This window comes from Macaca thibetana, chromosome 5 (assembly GCF_024542745.1).
Source record: "Macaca thibetana thibetana isolate TM-01 chromosome 5, ASM2454274v1, whole genome shotgun sequence".
Taxonomy (NCBI): domain Eukaryota; kingdom Metazoa; phylum Chordata; class Mammalia; order Primates; family Cercopithecidae; genus Macaca; species Macaca thibetana.
Genome location: NC_065582.1, coordinates 35467998 through 35491812, shown reverse-complemented (window position 1 = coordinate 35491812; position 23815 = coordinate 35467998). Strand labels below are relative to the sequence as shown.

Here is a 23815-nt window from a genome sequence, read left to right as displayed (position 1 = left end):
ATTGACCACATAATTGGAAGTAAAGCACTCCTCAGCAAATGTACAAGAACAGAAATTATAACAAACTGTCTCACAGACCACAGTGCAATCAAACTAGAACTCAGGACTAAAAAACTCAATCAAAACTGCTCAACTGCATGGAAACTGAACAACCTGCTCCTGAATGACTATGGGGTACATAACGAAATGAAGGCAGAAATAAAGATGTTCTTTGAAACCAATGAGAACAAAGATACAACATACCAGAATCTCTGGGACACATTCAAAGCAGTGTGTAGAGGGAAATTTATAGCACCAAATGCCCACAAGAGAAAGCTGGAAAGATCTAAAATTGACACTCTAACATCACAATTAAAAGAACTAGAGAAGCAAGAGCAAACACAATCAAAAGCTAGCAGAAGACAAGAAATAACTAAGATCAGAGCAGAACTGAAGGAGATAGAGACACAAAAACCCTCCAAAAAATCAATGAATCCAGGAGTTGGTTTTCTGAAAAGATCAAAAAATTGATAGACTGCTAGCAGGACTAATAAAGAAGAAAAGAGACAAGAATCAAATAGATGCAATAAAAAACGATAAAGGGGATATCACCACCGACCCCACAGAAATACAAACTACCATAAACACCTCTACGCAAATAAACTAGAAAATCTAGAAGAAATGGAAAATTTCCTGGACACTTACACTCTCCCAAGACTAAACCAGGAAGAAGCTGAATTCCTGAATAGATCAATAGCAGGCTCTGAAATTGAGGCAATAATTAATAGTCTACCAACAAAAAAAAAAGTCCAAGACCAGATGGATTCACAGCTGAATTCTACCAGAGTTACAAGGAGGAGCTGGTACCATTCCTTCTGAAACTATTCCAATCAATAGAAAAAGAGGGAATCCTCCCTAACTCATTTTATGAGGCCAACATCATCCTGAAACCAAAGCCTGCAGAGACACAACAAAAAAAGAGAATTTTAGACCAATATCCCTGATGAACATCGATGCAAAAATCCTCAGTAAAATACTGGCAAACTGGATCCAGCAGCACATCAAAAAGCTTATCCACCATGATCAAGTGGGCTTCATCCCTGGGATGCAAGGCTGGTTCAACATACGCAAATCAATAAACGTAATCCAGCATATAAACAGAACTAAAGACAGAAACCACATGATTATCTCAATAGATGCAGAAAAGGCCTTTGACAAAATTCAACAGCCCTTCATGCTAAAAACTCTCAATAAATTCGGTATTGATGGAACGTATCTCAAAATAATAAGAGCCATTTATGACAAACCCACAGCCAATATCATACAGAATGGGCAAAAACTGGAAGCATTCCCTTTGATAACTGGCACAAGACAAGATGCCCTCTCTCACCACTCCTATTCAACATAGTGTTTGAAGTTCTCGCTAGGGCAATCAGGCAAGACAAAGAAATCAAGGGTATTCAGTTAGGAAAAGAAGAAGTCAAATTGTCCCTGTTTGCAGATGACATGATTGTATATTTAGAAAACCCCATCATCTCAGCATCTCAGCCCAAAATCTCCTTAAGCTGATAAGAAACTTCAGCAAAGTCTCAGGATACAAAATTAATGTGCAAAAATCACAAGCATTCTTATACACCAGTAACAGACAAACAGAGAGCCAAATCAGGAATGAACTTCCATTCACAATTGCTTCAAAGAGAATAAAATACCTAGGAATCTAACTTACAAGGGATGTGAAGGACCTCTTCAAGGAGAACTACAAACCACTGCTCAGTGAAATAAAAGAGGACACAAAAAAATGCAAGAACATACCATGCTCATGGATAGGAAGAATCAATATCATGAAAATGGCCATACTGCCCAAGGTAATTTATACATTCAATGCCATCCCCATCAAGCTACCAATGACTTTCTTCACAGAACTGGAAAAAACTACTTTAAAGTTCATATGGAACCAAAAAAAGAGCCCGCATTGCCAAGACAATCCTAAGTCAAAAGAATGAAGCTGGAGGCATCATGCTACCTGACTTCAAACTATATTACAAGGCTACAGTAACCAAAACAGCATGGTACTGGTACCAAAACAGAGATATAGACCAATGGAACAGAACGGAGTCCTCAGAAATAATACCACACATCTATAGCCATATGATCTTTGACAAACCTGACAAAAACAAGAAATGGGGAAAGGATTCCCTATTTAATAAATGGTGCTGGGAAAATTGGCTAGCCATAAGTAGAAAGCTGAAACCGGATCCTTTCCTTACTCCTTATACGAAAATTAATTCAAGATGGATTAGAGACTTAAACGTTAGACCTAATACCATAAAAACCCTAGAAGAAAACCTAGGTAATACCATTCAGGACATAGGCATGGGCAAGGACTTCATGTCTAAAACACCAAAAGCAATGGCAAGAAAAGCCAAAATTGACAAATGGGATCGAATTAAACTAAAGAGCTTCTGCACAGCAAAAGAAACTACCATCAGAGTGAACAGGCAACCTACAGAATGGGAGAAAATTTTTGCAATCTACTCATCTGACAAAGGGCTAATATCCAGAACCTACAAAGAACGCAAACAAATTTACAAGAAAAAAAAAACAAACAACCCCATCAAAAAGTGGGCAAAGGATATGAACAGACATTTCTCAAAAGAACACATGCATACAGCCAACAGACACATGAAAAAATGCTCATCATCACTCATCATCAGAGAAATGCAAATCAAAACCACAATGAGATACCATTTCACACCAGTTAGAACGGCAATCATTAAAAAGTCAGGAAACAACAGGTGCTGGAGAGGATGTGGAGAAATAGGAACACTTTTACACTGTTGGTGGGATTGTAAACTAGTTCAACCATTATGGAAAACAGTATGGCGATTCCTCAAGGATCTAGAACTAGAAGTACCACATGACCCAGCCATCCCATTACTGGGTATATACCCAAAGGATTATAAATCATGCTGCTATAAAGACACATGCACATGTATGTTCATTGCGGCACTATTCACAATAGCAAAGACTTGGAATCAACCCAAATGTCCATCAGTGACAGACTGGATTAAGAAAATGTGGCACATATACACCATGGAATACTATGCAGCCATAAAAAAGGATGAGTTTGTGTCCTTTGTAGGGACATGGATGCAGCTGGAAACCATCATTCTCAGCAAACTATTGCAAGAACAGAAAACCAAACACCGCATGTTCTCACTCGTAGGTGGGAATTGAACAATGAGAACACTTGGACTCAGGAAGGGGAACATCACACACCGGGGCCTATCATGGGGAGGGGGGAGGGGGGAGGGATTGCATTGGGAATTATACCTGATGTAAATGACGAGTTGATGGGTGCTGACAAGTTGATAGGTGCAGCACACCAACATGGCACAAGTATACATAAGTAACAAACCTGCGCTTTATGCACATATACCCTAGAACTTAAAGTATAATAATAATTTTTTTTTAAAAAAAAGAAGAAGAAAAAAAAGAAAAACAATTCCATTGACAATAGCACAAAAAGGAGTAAAATAAAACACTCAGGGATAAAGCTAACTAAGGAGGTGAATATCTTGTATATTGAAAACCACAAAACAATGATGAAAGAAATTAAAGAAGATACAAATGGAAAGACATGTATGTTCATGGAGTGAAAGGTCTAATATTATTAAAATGTTCATACTACCCAAACTGATCTACAGATTCAATGCAATCTCTACCAAAATCTCAGTGGCATTTGTTGCAGAAATAGAAAAAAATAATATGACAATTCAAATGGAATCTCAAAGAATCACAAATAGTCAAAATAATCTTGAGGAAGAACAAAGCTGAAGGTATCACACTTCCTGGCTTTGATATATTACAAAGCTGCCATAATCAAAACAGTATGGTATTGGCATAGGACAAACATTTAGGCCAATGGAAGTGTAGAGAGCCCAGAAATAAATCCACCTGTATATAGTCCACTAATCTTGAACAAAGTTTCCAATAATACACATTAGAAAAAGGCTAATCTCTTCAACAAATGATGTGGGGAAACTGGATATCCACATGCAAAAGAATGAAGTTGTATCTTTATTTTACACCATACAAAAATAAGACAAAATAAAATGGATTAAAGACTTCAATGTAATACCTGAAACTATAAAGGTCCTAGAAGGAAACACAGAGGGGAAAGCTTTGTGACTTGAGTGTTGGCAATTATTTCATGGGCAGACAACAAAAACACACACAACAAATCAAAAATAAACAAGGGTGACTACATACAATTAAGAAGCTTCTGCACAGCAAAGAAAAAGGCAACCTACAGAATGGAAGAAAGTATTTGTAAACCAACTATCTGATGAGGGGTTAATATCCAGAATATATATTTAAAAACTCCTACAACTAAACATAAAAAAACCAAATAACCTAATTTTAAAATGAACAAATGACTTGAATAGAAACATCTCCAAAAAAGACATACAACGGCTAAAAGGTATATGAAAAAATGCTCAATGTCACAAATTATTTGAGAAATGCAAGTCAAAACCACAATGAGATATCACTCATACCTGTTAGGATGGCTATCATTAAAAAAAAAAAAGACAACAAGTATTGGGGAGGGAGTAGAGAACTTGGAACCCTTGTACGCTGTTGATGGGAATTCAAAATGTTACAGCCACTATGGAAAATAGCATGGATGTTCCTCCAAAAATAAAAATAGTACTACCATATGGCCCAGCAACTCCACTTTTGGATATTTATACAAAAGAATTGAAATCAGGATCTTGAAGAGAGAGCAGCACGCCCATGTTTACTGCATCACCATCCACAATAGCTAAGATGTGGAAACAACCTAAAAATGTTAATCGGAAGATGAATGGATAAAGAAAATGTGGTATGTGCATACAATTGAAGACAACTCAGCCTTAGAAAGACATTCTGCAAGATGTGACAGTATGGATAAATCTTGAGGACATTTTGCTAGGTAAAATAAACTGGTCACAAAAAGACAAAACCCCATTATTAAATTTACATGAAGTATCTAAAATAGTCTAATTCATGGAATCAAAGAGTGCTGGTTGTCAGAGGTTGGATGGAAGGGAAAATGGGAGATACTAAAGTTTCAGTTAAGCAAGGTGAATAATCTCTAGATATATGCTGTGCAACATTCAACCCATAGTCAACAACAATGTATTGTACACTTAAAACTTTGTCAGGAGGGTGGGTCTCATGTTTTCTTACCACAATAAAATACAATATTTTTTAAAGTGACATACAGGCACTGTACCTGATGACTCATCTAGCATAAACGCCATATTTTCATTTCCTGAGAGGATGCTGTATGTTATTTTTCCATTCCTTCCTTCATCTGGATCGTGAGCAATTATATGGTGCACCAAGGAGCCCACTGTGACATCCTCTTTGACATGGGCAATGGGGAAAGACATAAAAGTGGGGTTGTGGTCATTTACATCCAAAATCACTATTTGTGCTGTCAGTGATCTCAGACGCCGGTCTGTCACATTCACAGCCTGATCAGACGCTGTTACTGTCAGGGTGACAGTTGGAATGCTCTCTCTGTCAAGAGGGGACACAGTGACTAGTGTGCCAAATGAGGGGTGGATGAGAAATGGATTCATGCCAGGGTTGTGGGATTCAATGTAGTATTGTATTCTACTGTTCAAAAAACTGCCATCACCATCTTTGGCATTGAAGACATACACCAGGGTTCCTATGGGAACATTCTCCTCTATGCTGATCACAATGAACTCATCCTGGAAAGAAGGGGAATGGTCATTCTGATCTTCCACATCAATACTAAGGAAGACTGTGCTACTTAGGGCAAGATTTTTGCTATGGTCTGTAGTAATCACTCTGAAAAGATAATGAGATGTCGTCTCATAATCAAGTTCCTTAGAAAGAAACAAGTCTCCAGTTGAGCTGTCTATTTCAAAGTGTCCATTCTTATCATCTGCAACAATACTAAAATGTAACTTTCCATTATAATGCTGTTGAAGGTGATCAGGTGACTTTATCAAGCTCATTATTTTTGCAGGCTTCAAATTTTCTGGTATAACTAAATGTCTAATATTCTGAGACACGATTGCTCTCCCTTTGGATAGTGGGATCACCTGAAATACGAATAAAAGAGATATTAATTTGGGGTATTTTTAAAACAGTTTGGTCAACACATGTAATAATATTATTTTGAAAGCAATTTCCTTCCATGTATGTGATCATATGTTAATGAGTGAGAAAAATGTCAGTTTTATATTATATAATTCCAGTATGTCTCAGAAGATCAAAAACTGCTAATATTTAGAGATAAGAGCTACAGAATTTTCTATTTCCCAGTTTGCTGTATTGTGTGAAATGACAGTTTGGTAAAGCCATGCTATAGTTAAGCTGAACTGTAGCCTTGTGGATTCTTCAATGGGAATGCAGGATAGCTAGTTCTCCAAATTATTTTAAATACTACAGATCAATCTAGCCATAATGACAACATCTGTGTACCTTTAAGTATCATATGTCTTTGTTTGTCTAAAACAAGAAACTGGAGGTATGACCATGTATATTTTTCTCTTAACCCACATATCCTTAAGCAGTAAAGAATATAATTTGGAAACAGAGTTCTTGTGGATATATATCCTTGGTTATTGTATATACCTGTATTAATATTTCTGATTACCACATGCATGCCCAAAGAAACTAACTATATGCACAGTCATCTTCTTTTTGAGTGGTTGGTGTAATTTTTTTCCTATTATGGAGACTTCCCACAACTTCCCAATTATGATTCAAGTAAAGCCTTAAAATATGAATCTGAAGTTACTTTTCCAAATTTAAAAAAATTACAAAAAACTATGTCATTTATTATATGGCCATTTGTTTATATGCAAGTTTCTCCTGCAAATTTACCAGGTCCTTGATATTAGGAATAACTACAAGAAAAGATACCTTTTGTCCATTATAAACAAAGCAACATAAATGCCAAGTGATGATTATCTTGTCAAGAACCGTACAAAGCTAAGTTGCAAAATAATTTGGGTCTAAATCATTTCTCTAGTGATAGCAAAAAGCTAAGAATGCTATGTGCAATGCCATCTTAAAACAGTATTCATGTCACATACATACATATTCACATACATACATATTACATGTATCTTCACTCTATAAACTTGTAATAAAAGTCAAATGAAATATGTAGATGTTCCTCCATATTTTATGGTTACGACATTACCTGAATATTAAGAACTGCCTGTCCTTGAAGAGGAGGCACTCCCTGGTCAGTGGCAATGACAGTCATTCTGTAAGAAGGTCTAAAATCATATGAAAGTACTGTGGTTGTTCTTATTTCACCACTGTTGGCATCAATCTTAAAGTGCTCAGAACTATCTTCTATACACACATAAGAAAATTAAGAAATGAATGTTAATTGACAATGCAGAAAACAGAGAATCAATTAATCCAATATATTGATCATTTGAAAGATTTATTTGCTTTAAATTCTATGAGAGTATGAACACAAAAATGACACTAAAAGTAGACAAGAAACATCAGTTTTTAAAAAGTTTTATTATGGAAAATGTCAAGCATATAAAAATGTGAATAAAATGGTATAATAAACTTTCATGAGTCCATCACCTAGCTTCAACAATGATCAACTCATGGCCAATCTTATTTCATATACTCCCCATGTATTTACTTCTCTTCTCCCATTTTTTTGAAGTAAGTTCCAGAAATCATATTATTTCTTCTGTATATATTTCAAAATGCATCTCTAAAAAATAAGAAATACTTTTAACACAATCACAGTACCATATTATACCTTAAAAATTAATAATGATTCACTAACATCACCAAATATCTGGTAAGTTTTCAAATTTTCAATCATCCTATAAATACTCCTTATTTTTCTTATTTGTTTACATTAAAATCAAAATAAAGTCCATATATTGCATATTTCTTTAATCTATGGATTCCTGCCACCCATCTCTTTATCTGTTCTTGTAATTCATTCGTTGAATAAACTGGACCTTGTATCCTGACATTCTCCATGATCTAGATTTGCTGTTGCATCTCCAACATATAGCATCATATATTCCTCTATTCTCTGTGTTTTCCTTAAATTGGGAGGTAGATCTAGGGAACTGACAAGATTCAGGTCAGGTTTGATTTTTTTTTTTTGCAAGACTACTTCACAAATAGTGTTTTTCCCTTCAGAGGCATAGGTCTAGCTGCCTTAAAAATAAATAAATAAAAATAAAAACAAAACAACGATGAGTCTCTCTCTGTCACCCAGGCTAGAGCACAATTGTGCCATGATAGCTCACTGCAGCCTGGAGTTCATGGTCGCAAGTGATCCTCACATCTTGGCCTCCCAAACAGCTGGGACTATGGGCATGGGCCAAAAGCTCGTTGTTTTTGATGTTGGCCCCCAACTGATGCACAGCCTAGATCCATTAATTATTCTTTAAGTATTGTGAAGTATAATACAAGTTGACATCCCAAATCCAAAAATATGAGATCCAAAATATTCCAAAATTCAAAACTTTTTGAATACTGACGTAACGCTCACTACAAGTGGAAAGCTCTACACGTGATTCATCAGATGGGTTGCAGTCAAAACACAGTCAAAACTTTGTTTCATGCACAAAGTTATAAAAAGTGTTGAATGAAATTACCTTCAGGCTATGCATATAGATGTCTATAAAAAACGAATTTCATGTTTAGACTTGGGTCTCATCCCCAAGATATCTCATTATATATATGCAAATATTCCAATAAAAAAAACCCACCAAAAAAAAAAAAAAATCCAAAACCTGAAACACTTCTGGTCCCAAGCATTTTAGACAAAGGATACTCAATACATACTGCATTCTGCTTTATCATCCCTTTTTCATATATTAGCTGGAATATTTCAATAAATAGAAACTTTCAGAGAAAGAGTTCATTATAAGAAACACAGGATAAATGCTTGATGACTTAAACTTTTATTTAACAGTTTTTGAAATACTGAGTTGGCTCACTAACATCCACCAATGTTCCAATTATAATAAGTAACATTTTGTCTTGCTTTTGTTTTGGAAATCATTAAGCATGATTTAAACATATTAGTGGTGTTTCAATATATTGCCATTATTATCCTTATTGATGCTCATATTGTCCCATCGCTGAACATTGGGATCTGCTTAAAGTTGGTTCCTGGATCTCTTTCCATGATCCTAACAGTGTTTAGTAGCTTCCTTGTAACTGGTATGACAAAATGGTGCAGACTCATTTTGTAGATTTCCTGACTGTGACCTGACATCACCATTTCTCCAAGGACTCCTGGTTCCTTTTGGTGGAAAATGGTTTTGGGAGAACCTATTTGGGACATTAGGGGTGCTCATTGTTTCTGGGTTTGTCATCATTTCTAGGCCTTTTCAGTGGACAGAGAATACACAGGCACACATCTACACATTCATATTGATGCTTATAATTCAAATTGGTATCACAGGGTTTTGAGTTAAATAACAGATTTAAAATCTGAATATTTCAAACATTTCAAACCTCAGAAAAATCCTGATTAGAAGCTCCCCTCCATTCTTTAGTTCAACAGTTGCTGATTCATTACGATGGACCAAATACTTTACCAGTTATTAGGGATATAAGGGCAAATAAAAAAGAATCCCTGTCTTCAAGAAACTCATAGCACGCGAGCAGGCAATTATGTAACATTTATTAGTTGTGATTTCTATGCTTTAACCCATTGATTTTATTCTCATAGAAATACTATAGAATGCATTCATGAATATGATACATACCTTTATTCCCCTTATACAGATTTTCATCTCATTATTTTACCATATATTTTGTCATCACTTCTATTTTACTATCAGATAAAAAATAAAGATAGGAATAATGTAATGTATATCTTCATATTTTTGTATCGATGTGCCTCAAGTATCATTTTCGAAGCTGATTTAAAAAAAATAAATTTCGAACATTCACAAATACATGAACATTAAAGTATCACTTCTTAGATTGATTAATTTTCAATATTTCTTCAAATTTTTCCAAGAAATGGAAAAGGAGTGGATCTGTATACAGCTCCAAATCTCATTCCCCTCCTCTTTAGAAAGTCACTTTTATAACTAAAGTTGAGCTTTATCTTTCCAGTCCATACATCCATAAATAACATATACCATGGCTTTGCTTGCTTTTAAATACTGGTATTATAGCAGGATTATAGCCAAGTGTGTGTCTTCCCTCTTCACCATCATTGTCTTTCACAGGCACACTATGTTGTCTTCTCCACCCCAAAATAAAACAGGAAAAACAGATACAAAGATCTTATTGACCTAACTGACCTCATAGCCAGAGGAAGATTGTTGAATGCATGACTGCAAAGCCAGTTTTTCTTCCTCACAAGGACCAGATTAAAATAAGCTAAGACAATAAAAAGAGAAATTTGAGAAGTAACAAAAGGGAAGACAAAAAAAGAGGGGGAGGATGGGGGAGAGTCTCTGGAGGGGACAGCAGGAACACAGAGGAAAGCGCTGTCTCCAAATGTGGATCTGCTGCAGGCTCACTACGTCTGTATAATCCACCATTCAAGTGTCCTGAAAACTTGGGAAGACATTTATAGGTAAATAAATGTGGATGGTTTATATGGGCATAGAAACACGATAGAAGAATTTGGCTGCCTGACCACGGAAGTATTGAGAAGAACTGCATATGTAAATTTACCAATGAAAGGCAATGCAACGAACTCAAAGCTGCTGTTTGCGTCAAATTCTTTTTATCTTCTGTAAAATTTTTGCCTTCCTTGCTTAACTTTGGATTTAATATTTATCCACACTGCCATGTATGAAACTCTACTGTATTCATTTTCATTGCTGTAGAGTATTCTGTGAATATACCACAGTACGCAAACAACTGAAACAATGCTTCAATGAATATCCTGTTACAATCTCACTCTGCACATATAAAGTTCCTCTAGAGTAACAGAACTAGAACTGCAAGGGTATAGCATAAGCACATCTCCAATCTTATCAGATATTGCTTCATTGCTCTTCAAAGCCATCATATCAAGGAGTCTGGGCATGCTTTAAAAATCTTTTTAATTATTCAGGCTTCTTTTCTTTGAGTTGTCTGTTAATATTCTTTGTCCAGTTTTATTATTTATTGTCTTTTTCTTATTGGTTTGCAGGAGTTCTTAATAAATTCTGAATACTAATTTTGTATTGGTTACTGGGCTGTAATTATCTTTTCCCAATTTGTGACTTGACTAATCAAATTGTAAACAATGGCATATTTTGTAGTGTTTTCAATTTTCATGTAGTTTTATGTATCTACTTCTTTGTGAACTTTTGCTTTTCTTCTTATTTAAACCATCTTCTTTATTCCCAATGCCATATGTATAAACACTCTCATATTTTCTTTTGTAAGAGTTAAAGATTTCTACATTTAATAAGACTCATCTTTGATATGCTGAGAGTAGAGATATTTTTCCCTGTAGGTGACCAGGCACATCAGCGTCACGTATTGGTAGTCCATCTTTTCCCCATTTATTTTCTGCCCCCTCATATGTCAAGTTTCCATATGTGTAAAGTGTCACCCCTACTCTTTTCAACTGGTCTATTTATTAATGAGTGAATCAATATAATAGTGTCTTAATTATGAAATTTTATAAATTAAGACTGGGTAGGGCCAGCTTCCCACTTGTTTTTTGGACATTGTCTTAGTTATTCCTTGTCTTTTGCTCTTCCACATGACTTTTAGAGTCAGCTTGTCAAATTCTATCAAAGCCTCATTTAAATTTTGATTGAAATCATACTGAATTAATAATTATATTTTTGTTAAGAATTGTCATCTTTAGGATATTGAGTCTTCCCAAGCAAGAACATGATACAGCTTTTCATTTCATTCTTTTATGTCCTTCATTAATATTTTTTACTTTTCTGTATGAAAGTTTTGTACAAGTTATACTGGAATTTTTTCTATGCCCCTAATAGAGAGAGATCCTATTTGTATTGTTTTGAAGTTTGTATAGTTTGAGAGGCCTTCCTTAAGAAAAATAAGTTTTCCACTTTCCCCTCTCCCTGGGGAGGCTATGCAAGTAAAACACCCTAAAACTAAGCTTCATTAGCTTCACAGTAGATATGCCCCTACACCCTTTCATTTTCTTTGTAAATTCACCATAGTGAATGAGATCTTTGGAAACTCCTAAGTTTTAAAAATACCAGTGAGTTTCACATGTTGACATTGTTTCCAGAAAATTGGCTATTTTATTAATTCCAAAGGGTTGCCAATAGTATCTCTTGGGTTTTCAATGAAGACAATCAAATTATCTGTGGGTAAGGACAATGTTGTCTCTTCTTTCCTATGTCCTATGTTTGTATCAAACATGACAAAGCACCAAATGTCTTTTAAAGTGCTATAAAACACAATGCCAACTAAAGTAAATAACTTGAAAAGATCTGAGGCCTGCACATTCCAACAGAAAACATAATAGTGAGCCCACTTCAATAAAATTTCCCCATACACACACATATATGTATACATGTGACATTTTCTAGGCATGATTTACTCCGACCTTACAAGTATTTAGTCTTCATAAAGATTCATGGATGCTTGGAACTCTTAATCATACTTAATACCAATTCTTATCCCCTAACACTTTCCTATCAACAAAAGTAAATTTGTACTTCACATTATTGCAAATTATTCACTAAAGATGAATGGTTTCTATTAGGAATGTAAAAAGCTACTCTGATTTTTTATTAAATTTATAAATTATTTTTTCAAAAACTGAAAGTAGCTCTTGACAATAGCAAAAGTATTTTGTTTGTAACTTGGTGTGTTTTCAAAATTAACTACAGCATTCTAAGTAATCAAAATAGAACTTGTTTTCCCAGAAGGGGATAGTTGATAAATGAAAGCAGAAATCCTAAAAGTTCTTAATCCTGTATGAACAGTAATTTTTACCTGAAGATACTGAGTATATAACTTCTGCATTATTTCCTTCATCAGGATCCTTTGCAAACACAGTTGTGACCAACATTTTTACTGGTTGACCTTCCAGAACCTGCCATTAAAACAAACAGCTTACAAATGAGTTAACAAAAGTTTAAAAAGAAATATCAGTGGACTTTTAAATGAATGAATACATTATACATTTTAACATTTTAAACTATCTTAAATCCACATATAATTCAAATGCATACCATGTAAAAATTATATGGGTGTAAGTCCATGAAAAGAATCCTCCTTACAAATTAAATCTTTTATTCAATTATACTGAATTATCTGAGGCATCTGAACTAATTCTGACCAAAAGAAAAAGAAATTGGACTTACTAAACAATCTTAGATTTTTGGTGTATTTTAAGATTTCTAGCATATTCTCATTCATCCATCATCTCTTAGGACATTTTTTGAAAGGTAGTTGCTACGGCTTAAAATATGCTTAAAATAAGTATGAACCTTTAATTCAGAAAACAAAACTCATACAGGACATATCAGTTATCAGGAGCTGTCCTGGAATATTGAAATGTGCATGTGAAGTTCAACTACATGTTTAGAGTCCAACTGCCCAGTTAAGCCACAGGACATTTTAATAATATGATTATAAAGCGTAATGATAATACAATAATATTTTGCTTTGTTAGAATTTTTCTTTAAAGCTGAACTCAGAAGATCGGTTTAAAGTTGTGAGTTCCTCAATACTTTCATTGAGTTGTTCAATATGTATATTTGAGCACAATTTGAATGTCTAATTCAATTGTTCTAGAACAGTAGCTTCTAAACTTTTCATTATTGTAACCCATCTACTAAAAAAATTATTAGTAGGTCCAAACATATTTGTTAATTATGTGAATGAACTGAGATTCTAATTTATTATGTATATTATAAAACATACAAAAAGACAGAAATGAAAAAGATGAGATAATATAAATATAATTGCAAGTTTGTCCATGTGATCAAAAGGATCATCTTTTACTATCTCTGGATGTCCACCTACCCACTTTAGAGCTACACGTTGTTCCCCTACCCTTAAGTAACTATCTTAGAGACATGTATCAATTGCCCTTAAGAAGCTCTGCACAAAGAGTTGCATGCAAACTACTGGAAAAACAAGCCACGTCTGAGCATTATCCTGAAGCACCATTCAGTTTGTATACAAAGGGCTGAACTACACTTATTAATAGAAAGCAACTAGAGGTACAATGCCAAAGAGCACATAGATTCATTTACCTTCTTAAAAGTTTTTTTTTTTTTTTTTTTTTTTTTTTTTTTTTTTTTAATGTGCACAATATCTAGGTCTTCTAGAAAAAAGTACGCTCTGCCACACCAAGACTGATGTGATACATTCACATGTTTTACCACAAGATGGTGCTCAAAACAAATGACTTAAGATATTACAACTTCATCGCAAGGTTACTTTACAAACCTTCACGTGCAACTCCTTTCCAGGCAGACACTGGGGGAAGAAGGGCCTGTTATCATTGATGTCAGTAACTGAGACGTAAACCACCATGGTGGTATTTCGTGGTGGGGAGCCACGGTCTGTCACTAGCACAGTCATCTGATGGTGCCCCCGGTGCTCACGATCCAGTGCCACCCAATTGATCAACTCTCCTGCGGGGCACAGAGCAGAACAAGACACAGGCACTGTGTACCAGGCACACCGCGGCCAGAACAATTTCCAGAAGGAAAACCAAACACAAAGCTTTGAGCGAACATGCGACTTCTAAGACCATCTACATAGTAGTTTGGCTCTATGGTACTGTTGAAAAATTTTCTCAAGTTGCTCCTGAAAATGTCACTTTATATTTGTTATTCTTTGTATTTCAAATTATCATCCATCAATCATTTGAGCTAATAAAAATGAATTCATAAAAATGATAAAACTCTGCGGGAACTTAGTAATGATTGAGAAGATTTAAAACTGCTGCTTATCCCTCCTTATGCTGCTATACAGGATGATGGAAAGCACGTTAGCTCTGACACAAGTTCTGGATTTGGGCCCCAGTTTCCCCACCTCAGACATGGAATGGCCCCTCCGAGCCTGGGACTACTGTCAGGAAGAAATGTAATCACACATTTAAAAGTATTGTGCAAGCTATACATGATTACACAAAAGGCAGCTGTTATCACTACTTTAACATAATGGCTACACATCTTGCTGAAAATCAAATCATATTCTTTAAGCAATGGTTTGTGTTTTATGTACACAGGTATTTGTTTTTTATCTCACAAAATAGACATGTAGCAATGGATACTTACTTCTTAAAAACTCTTAATGCTTTAGAAGCTTTATTTCAAATATTTCTGCCTAGAGCTACACTACCTTTGGTAACTTTCCTCATGTGCCAGTCATGGAGACCCAGGTGTAACATTTAACTGCCTCTCCCTATTGCCAGGGACCATGGGAAGACAAGCACTTGGTCCAATAGCCTGTCTCCTGTTAGAGAGCTCTGCCAAGCATTGGTTTCCTCATCATTTATGGAAAAAAAAAATGTACCTGTAAGAACGTGAGCATAAAGCAGCTACCGACAAACATTTCTATGGCTAAAAACTTTTTTCGTCTTAATACAAATAAAATAGCATTGCATAAAAAGAAAGTGGAAACAAGGAACAAAAATGACAATTCTCATTTAGGTAAGTTGCTGAATTGGTGAGCAGTGTTTATGATAACTGTTTACTGTTAATATATAAACTATATTTATAGTGTTTACTCTGAGGTTTTAATATAGATCATATACACAATTGCATTTTTAAAATTCCAAACTGTAAGTCTCCTCTGAAGACCTTAACTTCTGAATGGCAAACAGATTTTTATTCATAAAGCAAATCTGATGGATAAGCAGCAGCCTTGGAGATCGGGGATGTAAAAGACTGCAGCTCCGGCTGCAGCGGGGGATGGGCGACACCAGGGTACGGTTCCACAGGAGCTCAACTCCTGGTCACTTGGAAGACTGCCCAGAGAACTGGATGAAAAGGGGGTGTGTCTCCTAGGCTCTGAAGGTCACCCTCCACCCTGCCTTGCACCCTGCTGTCCTTGAGAGGAGGAACAGTTTACAAGCACATATTCTTCCAAGCCCCTTCATACTCTCTAGCTCTTTCCCCCTCAAAGCATGGCACAGGGCATGTCAGGAATTGTCTCCTGTATTCATGGTAAGGAAACAGCTCTGAGCTTAAGCTACTTGCTTAAAGCCATGCAATGAAATGAGGAATGGACACCTGGTCTTATAGGGGAGGGAAGATCAAGGGGGAATCAACTGTAGTTTGCTTATTTCTAAAGAAAAAAACAAGTGAAATAGAAGACCTTGAAAACTAGCCATATGGAAGTAAAGCGCAAGCAGGGTCGATCCTGTATACCTGTATGGTTTTGCCCTGTCAGAAGGAGTCCCAGCTTAGGGAGTGAATGAGAGTGGAAAGGCAGCTTGCAACCTTCTTGGCAAGTCATGTGCCCTGTGAAAACCTCCATCTGCTGAGAAAGGTCACCTTCTCCTAATTCACAGAACAGAGGCTTGAGAACAAAGGCTTGAAGTTCATCAGAACTGAATGTAAAGTCTGTCCCACTAAAGGCACGGCACCATCTGCCCAGGTTATGACACAGATGGTGTCTGCTGGACCCACACAAAGAGGGGGCTTCCTCTCATCTTACCAGCTGCATGACTTTGGGGGTACTACTTGAGCTATCCGAGTCTCAGTTTCCTGGCTATGTATTTGCAGTATAAATATATTTCATTGCAAGGATTAAATAAACTCCCTATAAACTTACACAACATACGTTTTAAAATATAGTGACTTTTAATCTTTAATTTCTTAATTCAGACTTCAAACATTTCATGGTGATTATTCCCCTTTTTCCTCTGGTTCCCCTGTCAGAATGAGAATAAAGATATACATTCTGAGAGTGATTTGGAAATCTTAACCAATGAATTCATTTCTAGCTTTACATTGATGATATTTATATTTCACAAAATACATCTTGACATTTTTTAAATGTCTACAAATGGAAAAGGATGGTTGCTGAAAAAAATTAGCCTTTACACAAGGATATATTCAATCCAGTTCTGACTATACCTCTAGTTCAGAAAAAAACCCATATATTGGCAAGATGTGGATGTGATGCAAGGAAAGTATGAATTACTATGGGAGAAACTCTGTTCAATTTTTACTCCATTTTTAAGATCTCACAATACAGTAATCGAATACTGTATTTATTAAAAACCGTATTTCAATTGCATGCATGCACTAATGCTACACCTAACGATTTGAGTTTTCTCAATCTTGATTTTATTTAATTTTTTATTTGTATTTTTACTTAAAGACCAGTGTGATAGTACTCAATCCTCATTTTAAAGGAATAGGTGGAAACTATGAAGTGCTACCTGTATTAGGATTCATCTTGAAGAATCTTCCATCAGACAAAAGGAAATATAATAGCTGTCCATTCCTTCCATAGTCCATGTCAATAGCTGTAATTTTGCCTATTACACCTTGGGGAACAGGGCTCTCTTCGACTTTCAGAAACAGCACATCATGCAAGAAGGTGGGGGAATTGTCATTCTCATCCCGGACATGAACAGTGACTGTAGTGCTCACATTTTGCAACAATCCGTCCTCGGGGATCCAAGCAAACACTCTAAAATTGTATGTTTGGGTGGATTCATAGTCAAGCTGTCGCCACAAATAAATCCAGCCCGTGTAAGGGCGGATTCCAAACACAGCAGAGTCTACGCTGGGTTCCAGCGAGTACCTAAGCGGCGAGGCTGCACGCTGGGGGCCAAGCGGGTGCGCCTGTGTTTGCAGTATTTGTGTCGTCGGTGAGAGAGACTCACTGACTTCCACTTGATAGACCAAATGTTCGAAAGTCCAGGATGGGCTGTGTTCGCGTTTCTCGATAACGACTGTCAGCACCAGCAGGGCTGCCCGAGGAGGCACGCCTTGGTCTTCGGCCCTGAGAATCAGCGTGAGCTCCCGGCGCTCGCCCGCGCCCAGGCTGCCGTTGAGGAACAGCACCCCCAGGGCTCTATCGATGGCAAAGACGCCCGGCTGCGGGCTGGCGATGGAGTACCGGAGGAGTCCGTTCCGCCCACTGTCTCTGTCTTCCGCACGTGCGAGGTACAAGGCTGTGCCAGGCTGTGTGGTCTGCGATATTCTAATCTCATCCGAGGTCCTGAGGAACGCTGGGTGGTTGTCATTGACATCCAGGACAGTTATATTGACCTCTGTGCTGCTGCAGGCTGGGGCGCTGCCGAGCTGCGCCTGCACGGTGAGCACAACCACTGGCTGCGTCTCGTGATCCAGGGGCTTCCGGGTGCGAATAGTGCCCAGCCACGGGTGAATGGAGAACTTTCCGCCGAGATCACCAGAAGAAATCCTGTAAAAGATGGGTTCTGAGGAGTCTGAAAAAGAGAGAGGGGGCAACCACTGTATGTCAAAAGGGTGGACCCACTGGAAACTTAGAAATTGAAATATTAATACAGTCATCCACTGCCTAATGACACTCCAATGATGGACCACATATATTATGATGGTTCCGTAAGATTCTGACACCGTATTTTATTGTACCTTTTCTATGTTCACATACATAAATCCTTACCTTTGAGGTACAACTGCCTACAGTATTAAGTGCAGTAATATGCTGTGCAGGTTCGTAACCTAGGAGCAATCGATTATAACATTTAGCCTAGGTGTCTGGTAGGCCACACCATCTGAGTATACTCTGTGACGTCTGCACACTGACAAAATTTTCTAATGAGGCATTTCTTAAAACATTTCCCATCGTTAAGGACGCGTGATTGTATATTCTCCATCTACGGAGACTACTGTGCAATGTCTTAATTCCTCTGCTCTCCAAAGCCTGCTGAAAAGTGGACACGTGGTTTTAAGAATTTTTTGGTGTACGAAAAGAATGTCCAAAGGGAAAAGAGCAAGGCACAGGTTTCATATCTTCCTTCATCCTTCTTACATTAGTTAAAAGGGAAAGATATTCAGAAAATAATTCAGATACCTTTTTTATATATATTTGAGGAAGTCAAGTTAAATTTATGTTGATGTTTCTCTGTTATATCTACCTATGAAGGGCAAATACTCTCCATCGAGATTGTATAGTATTTCAACTTAGGTATGTATTATGTTTACATTTGCTACCAGTTTGAATGATTTAAAAAATCTTGCTAGTCCAAATAGTACTTGAGCAAATAGCCGTGTGTGACTTTTTCACACTTGTAGAGGAACCTCTGCAGGATAAATTCCTAGAAATGAATTACCTCTCCAAAGAGCTTGTCCTCTTCCTGGTCCCCTCCTGTTCCTTCCTAAGTTGAAATACTATACAACTGTCTTTTAGGGAGACAGAATGACATCCAGTTATCTGGAAAGTTGCTCAGTATATACTAAGCGGGGAAAGAAGCTCTATAACAACAAATACAGAAGGATGCATTTTTGTCAAAAACTTGTAAATTGTGTGTGAGTGTGTATGTGTGTGTGTTTTGGTGAGTGGGTTATAGGAGACATATACTTTGTATATTATAATCTGTATTGTTTTAAACATTCTTTTAAAAATGCCTATTATTTTTGTGATCAGAAAAAAAAATTGTGGGATGGATAGAAACAATGTTGGAAGAACAAAGAGCAAGCCACAGGTTGTGTTATCTCCCTTGTTTTGATTTGCATGGAAAGAAGAAAAAGATTATTCAAGATTGTACTGCCTAGGACAAAACAAGAAATGTTCCAATAATGGACTTCCATTCAGCATAAGAAATAAGTACTTACTCAGGGGCTCTCTTGCTTTCACTGTTCCAATGGGACTATCTTCAGGCACATCTTCATAAACTAAGAAAGTGTACTTAGGCCTTTCAAATTCAGCAGGTGCCAGAGTTGTCTGGAAAATGTGTATGGTGACTTCAGCATTAATGACAGCTGTGAGCCCACCACTGTCTTGAGCAGAAACCATCAACGAAAGTGTGGTAGATTCCAAATGACTAAGAGGTGATGTTAAGTAAATAATTCCTGGGTAGGGAAAAGAAAACATTGGTAAACAGATAACATGCAATAAACACTGACGAGCAATAGGAACACCTGGTCTGTTAAGTGTATTGTGATGTTTTATTTATACGTTAACTTAACTGGGCCACAGGATGTCCAGACATCTGATCAAACATTATTTTGAGTGTGTGTGAGGGTGTTTTTGGATGAGATTAACATTTAAATCTGTGAATAAAGCAGATCATCCTCCCTAACGTGGGTGGACCTTGCCCAATCCATTGAAGGCCTGAATAGAACAAAAAAGCTGACGAAGAGAGAATGACTCCTGCTCTCAAGCTGGGGCATTGGTTCTTCTCCAGCCTTCAGACTCAGAAGCATTGGCTCTTCCTAGGTCTCAAGGCTGCTGGTCTTCAGTCTCAAACTATACGATTGGCTCTCCTGGTTCTCAGGTCTTTGGACCGAGACTGAAGCAACACTCACAGCTCTCCTGGATCAGCCTGATGGATCTGCTCACCCTGCAGATCTTGGGACTTACCAGCCTTCATAATCACATGAGCCAACTCCTTGTGATCAATCTCCTCATACATACACACACACACACACACACACACACACATCCTGTTGGTTCTGTTCTCTGGAGATGAACTGATACATGTATTTGCCAACCAAAGAACTTGAGCATATTTGCAAAACGATGCCCAAATTATGTTAGGTAAGCAATATTTTCTTAGAGCTAAAACATTAGACATTTTAGAAGTATATAAAGGCACTAGAAAAATGTAAATTGTGTTATCTTTTTTAGGCCTTACTATATCACCAGCCCAAGATGACAGAAGAACAGATTATATCCCATAGTCCAGTGTATTCTATGCAGGCTAGCGCAGGGTTGCAGGGTGATTACAACCTGCTCAAGTGTCAGAATCCCAAGTCTACAGGATGAAACTAAAATTTTATCTTATGAGGTGTTTGACGTTTACCCTGAACTAGACTGTGTAGGGTAGCTGTCTTTTTCGACTGACTCCACTCCATCTTTGTTGGTGAGAAGAAATAATACAATAGCTGTGTACAACAAAACTTCAGCAAATGTAAAGATAATGGGGACAAGAGTGGCAACTTAGGCTTATGTATGTAGAGTATGTGAGAGAAGGTATTTATGGCTAAGTTGGGAAGAGATTTGGTAATACTGACAAATTGAATTATTTAATATTATTAATACTACCACTTAGTGTACTAGTTTAAAAACCTGAAAACAGATCTAATACAATCAACTTACGAAATGAACCTGTTAGTTTTATTTAATGAGACAAATGTATGCAAACTTATTAAAAGAATTTGCAAACAAATGGCTGGCCTTTATGGAATTCATCATGTACAACTGGCCATAACAATTAGTGAAATGAATGAATACTGCAGTCTTTGCCAGTTTAGGAGAAGTTGGCGAAAACATCAGGGATATCAGTTTCTGGGCATTAAAAGGTGACATCCATTTGATTTCTTCCTTTTTTGTATAAAAATCTGCCCTCTTGCAACTTCAATTTCTTGTTTCTATTTCTATTAGGAATTTAATAAAATATTCTTATTTACTGAAATCAAATATATTGCTTGGCCTGCTCTAAACATCCTCATTTTCCTTTTTTCCCCAGCTTTATTGAGGTATAGTTGACCAATAAAATTACATATGTTTAAGGGGTACAGTTTTGACAATTTGTGATATATATGTATACATACATACATATATAACCATTTTCTTTAATTATTCCTTACCTAATATGATTTTAAGTCATTTCTCTCACAGTTCTTTCTCCTAAATATGGTCCAAGTTGATCATCTCAATTTTGACACCCAAAGTGAACAAACTTTGCTTCCATATACAATTTTACTGTTACAGAGTAATAAACACTCTTTATTAGAATACTATAAAATACTAATGTAACCAACTATTACTACACCAGTTTTTAGTAGCCATATTCCCATTTGGTTTCAGACTGATTTGATGGTCCATCAAAGCACTCAGTACTTATCAAAAAGATTTCCAAGTCAGATCTTTCCCATCTGTTACTGGTGCAGTTTTTTAAAAAAAATATTGCTTTAGTATTAAAGTCTCTAATTGATTGAAAAATAAAACTTGAATATACGCATATGTGTACAGAAGAAAAGAAAAAGTCTCTCTACTGCAACCATCCCCACTCGCCAGGTATATATTCTTCCAGAGCTACTACTGAATTCCAATTCCAGAGACGTTTTAAAAGATTTTATGTTGACCCCTGATAATTATGACAATGAAAAATTTAATGTCTGCCTCAACACAACCTGGTCTTCCTGCACCCCGACTGACTCCTTCTGAACTATTTTTATATTTGTGTTAGACTAGTTGTCTTGAAATTCAAATCTAGGCACATCGATGACTCCCCAAGTTTTCAGGGTAAATCTCAAATGCCTTAACATACCAAGCCATTCACAATGGCCCCTCTCCCTCTCTGTAACCCCATCTCATAGCTCTCTGTGTCATAGTTCTCTGTACAGTAACTTTTGCTCTAGGCAAAGTGAACAATTTGTAATTTCCAGAAAAGACCTTGCTGTCTTCCACCTGGATTGTTGCATCCTCTTCCCAGAACAACTTCTTCATCTTCTTTGACATAACAATTTCTAGTTGTATTTTATTTTTTTATTATTATTATTGAGATGAAGTCTCGTTGTGTCGCCCAGGTTAGAGTACAGTGGCATGATCTCGGCTCACTGCGACCTCCGCCTCCTGGGTTCAAGTGATTCTCCTGCCTCAGCCTCCTCAGTAGCTGGGATTACAGGCGCACACCACCATGCCCGGCTAATTTTTGTATTTTTAGTAGAGACAGGGTTTCACCATGTTGGCCAGCCGGGTCTCGAACTCCTGACCTCGTGATTTGCCCGCCTCGGCCTCCCAAAGGATTATAGGTGTGAGCCACTGCGCTTGGCCTCTAGTCTTATTTTAAAACACAGCTCAAGTTTCATCTGGGACAGCTGGCCTTCTTTTTTCTCCACTTAGCTGTAGCTACCACTGTTCTATGACCCCACAGCAGCCTGGGTACATGTGCCTATTATGAACTTAACATGTCTTACTTAATTACCAGTTTTTAATATTTTATATCAGTCCCTCATTTACTCATTAGTTTACTCAATAATTTATAAATAAAATTAAAAGACATTTTGAAAATATATAAATGACAATTTACTATGCATAAGGAGAAGAGAGTTCTGTAAACAAAATGGAAAATAACTGAAAGTTCGATTAGGAGTGGGTAAGGACAGGTAGTTTAGATAAGAAATAATAAAATGTTAATAAATACAGTACTGCTCAAAATCACTAATAATAATGAAAATGCAAAACTAAAACCACTACCTCATTTTTACCTCTCTGTTTTCCTAAAATATTTAAGTGATAATATCCAGAGTTAATAACAGGTTGTTATTTATGTACATTCTCCAAAAGGCATTTTGGTGATATTTATCAAAATTCTAATTGTTCACATTCAATAACGCGGAAATGTACCATATATTTGTGTAAGTACACAGAAATAAATCAAGAGGATGTCATTTGGAACACTGAAAATGACCTCAATATGCATCAAGAAAAGAATGGATGGTTCACTCTATTGTGGTATGTCAATACAATAGAATACTATGTCGCATCAAAATAAAGTAAATACACATGTTTTCATCTAGAAAGATTTTACATGCTCCATTTTATGTGACAAACAAGTTGCAAAAGTGAGTCTATGTTATCAATCCATTGTGCTTAAAAAAATAATGTCAGTACTGCACGTATTAGCCAGGATTCTCCAGAGAAACAAACCAATGGGATCTCTCTCTGTGTAGATACAGAT

At 36.6% G+C, this 23815-nt stretch overlaps 1 protein-coding gene across 1 annotated transcript in view; it reads right to left on the bottom strand.

The window, feature by feature from the left end:
• The window catches only part of DCHS2 (dachsous cadherin-related 2), a 269651-nt gene that overhangs the window by 90243 nt on the left and 155593 nt on the right, over nt 1-23815 (bottom strand). Inside the window, exons 4-9 of the mRNA XM_050791988.1 lie at nt 19743-19979; nt 17357-18373; nt 14407-14594; nt 12943-13042; nt 7211-7368; nt 5258-6101 (exon numbers count right to left, since the gene is read on the bottom strand). Coding sequence (XP_050647945.1) covers nt 5258-6101; nt 7211-7368; nt 12943-13042; nt 14407-14594; nt 17357-18373; nt 19743-19979 — 2544 coding nt within the window. The remainder of the gene's footprint in view (nt 1-5257; nt 6102-7210; nt 7369-12942; nt 13043-14406; nt 14595-17356; nt 18374-19742; nt 19980-23815) is intronic.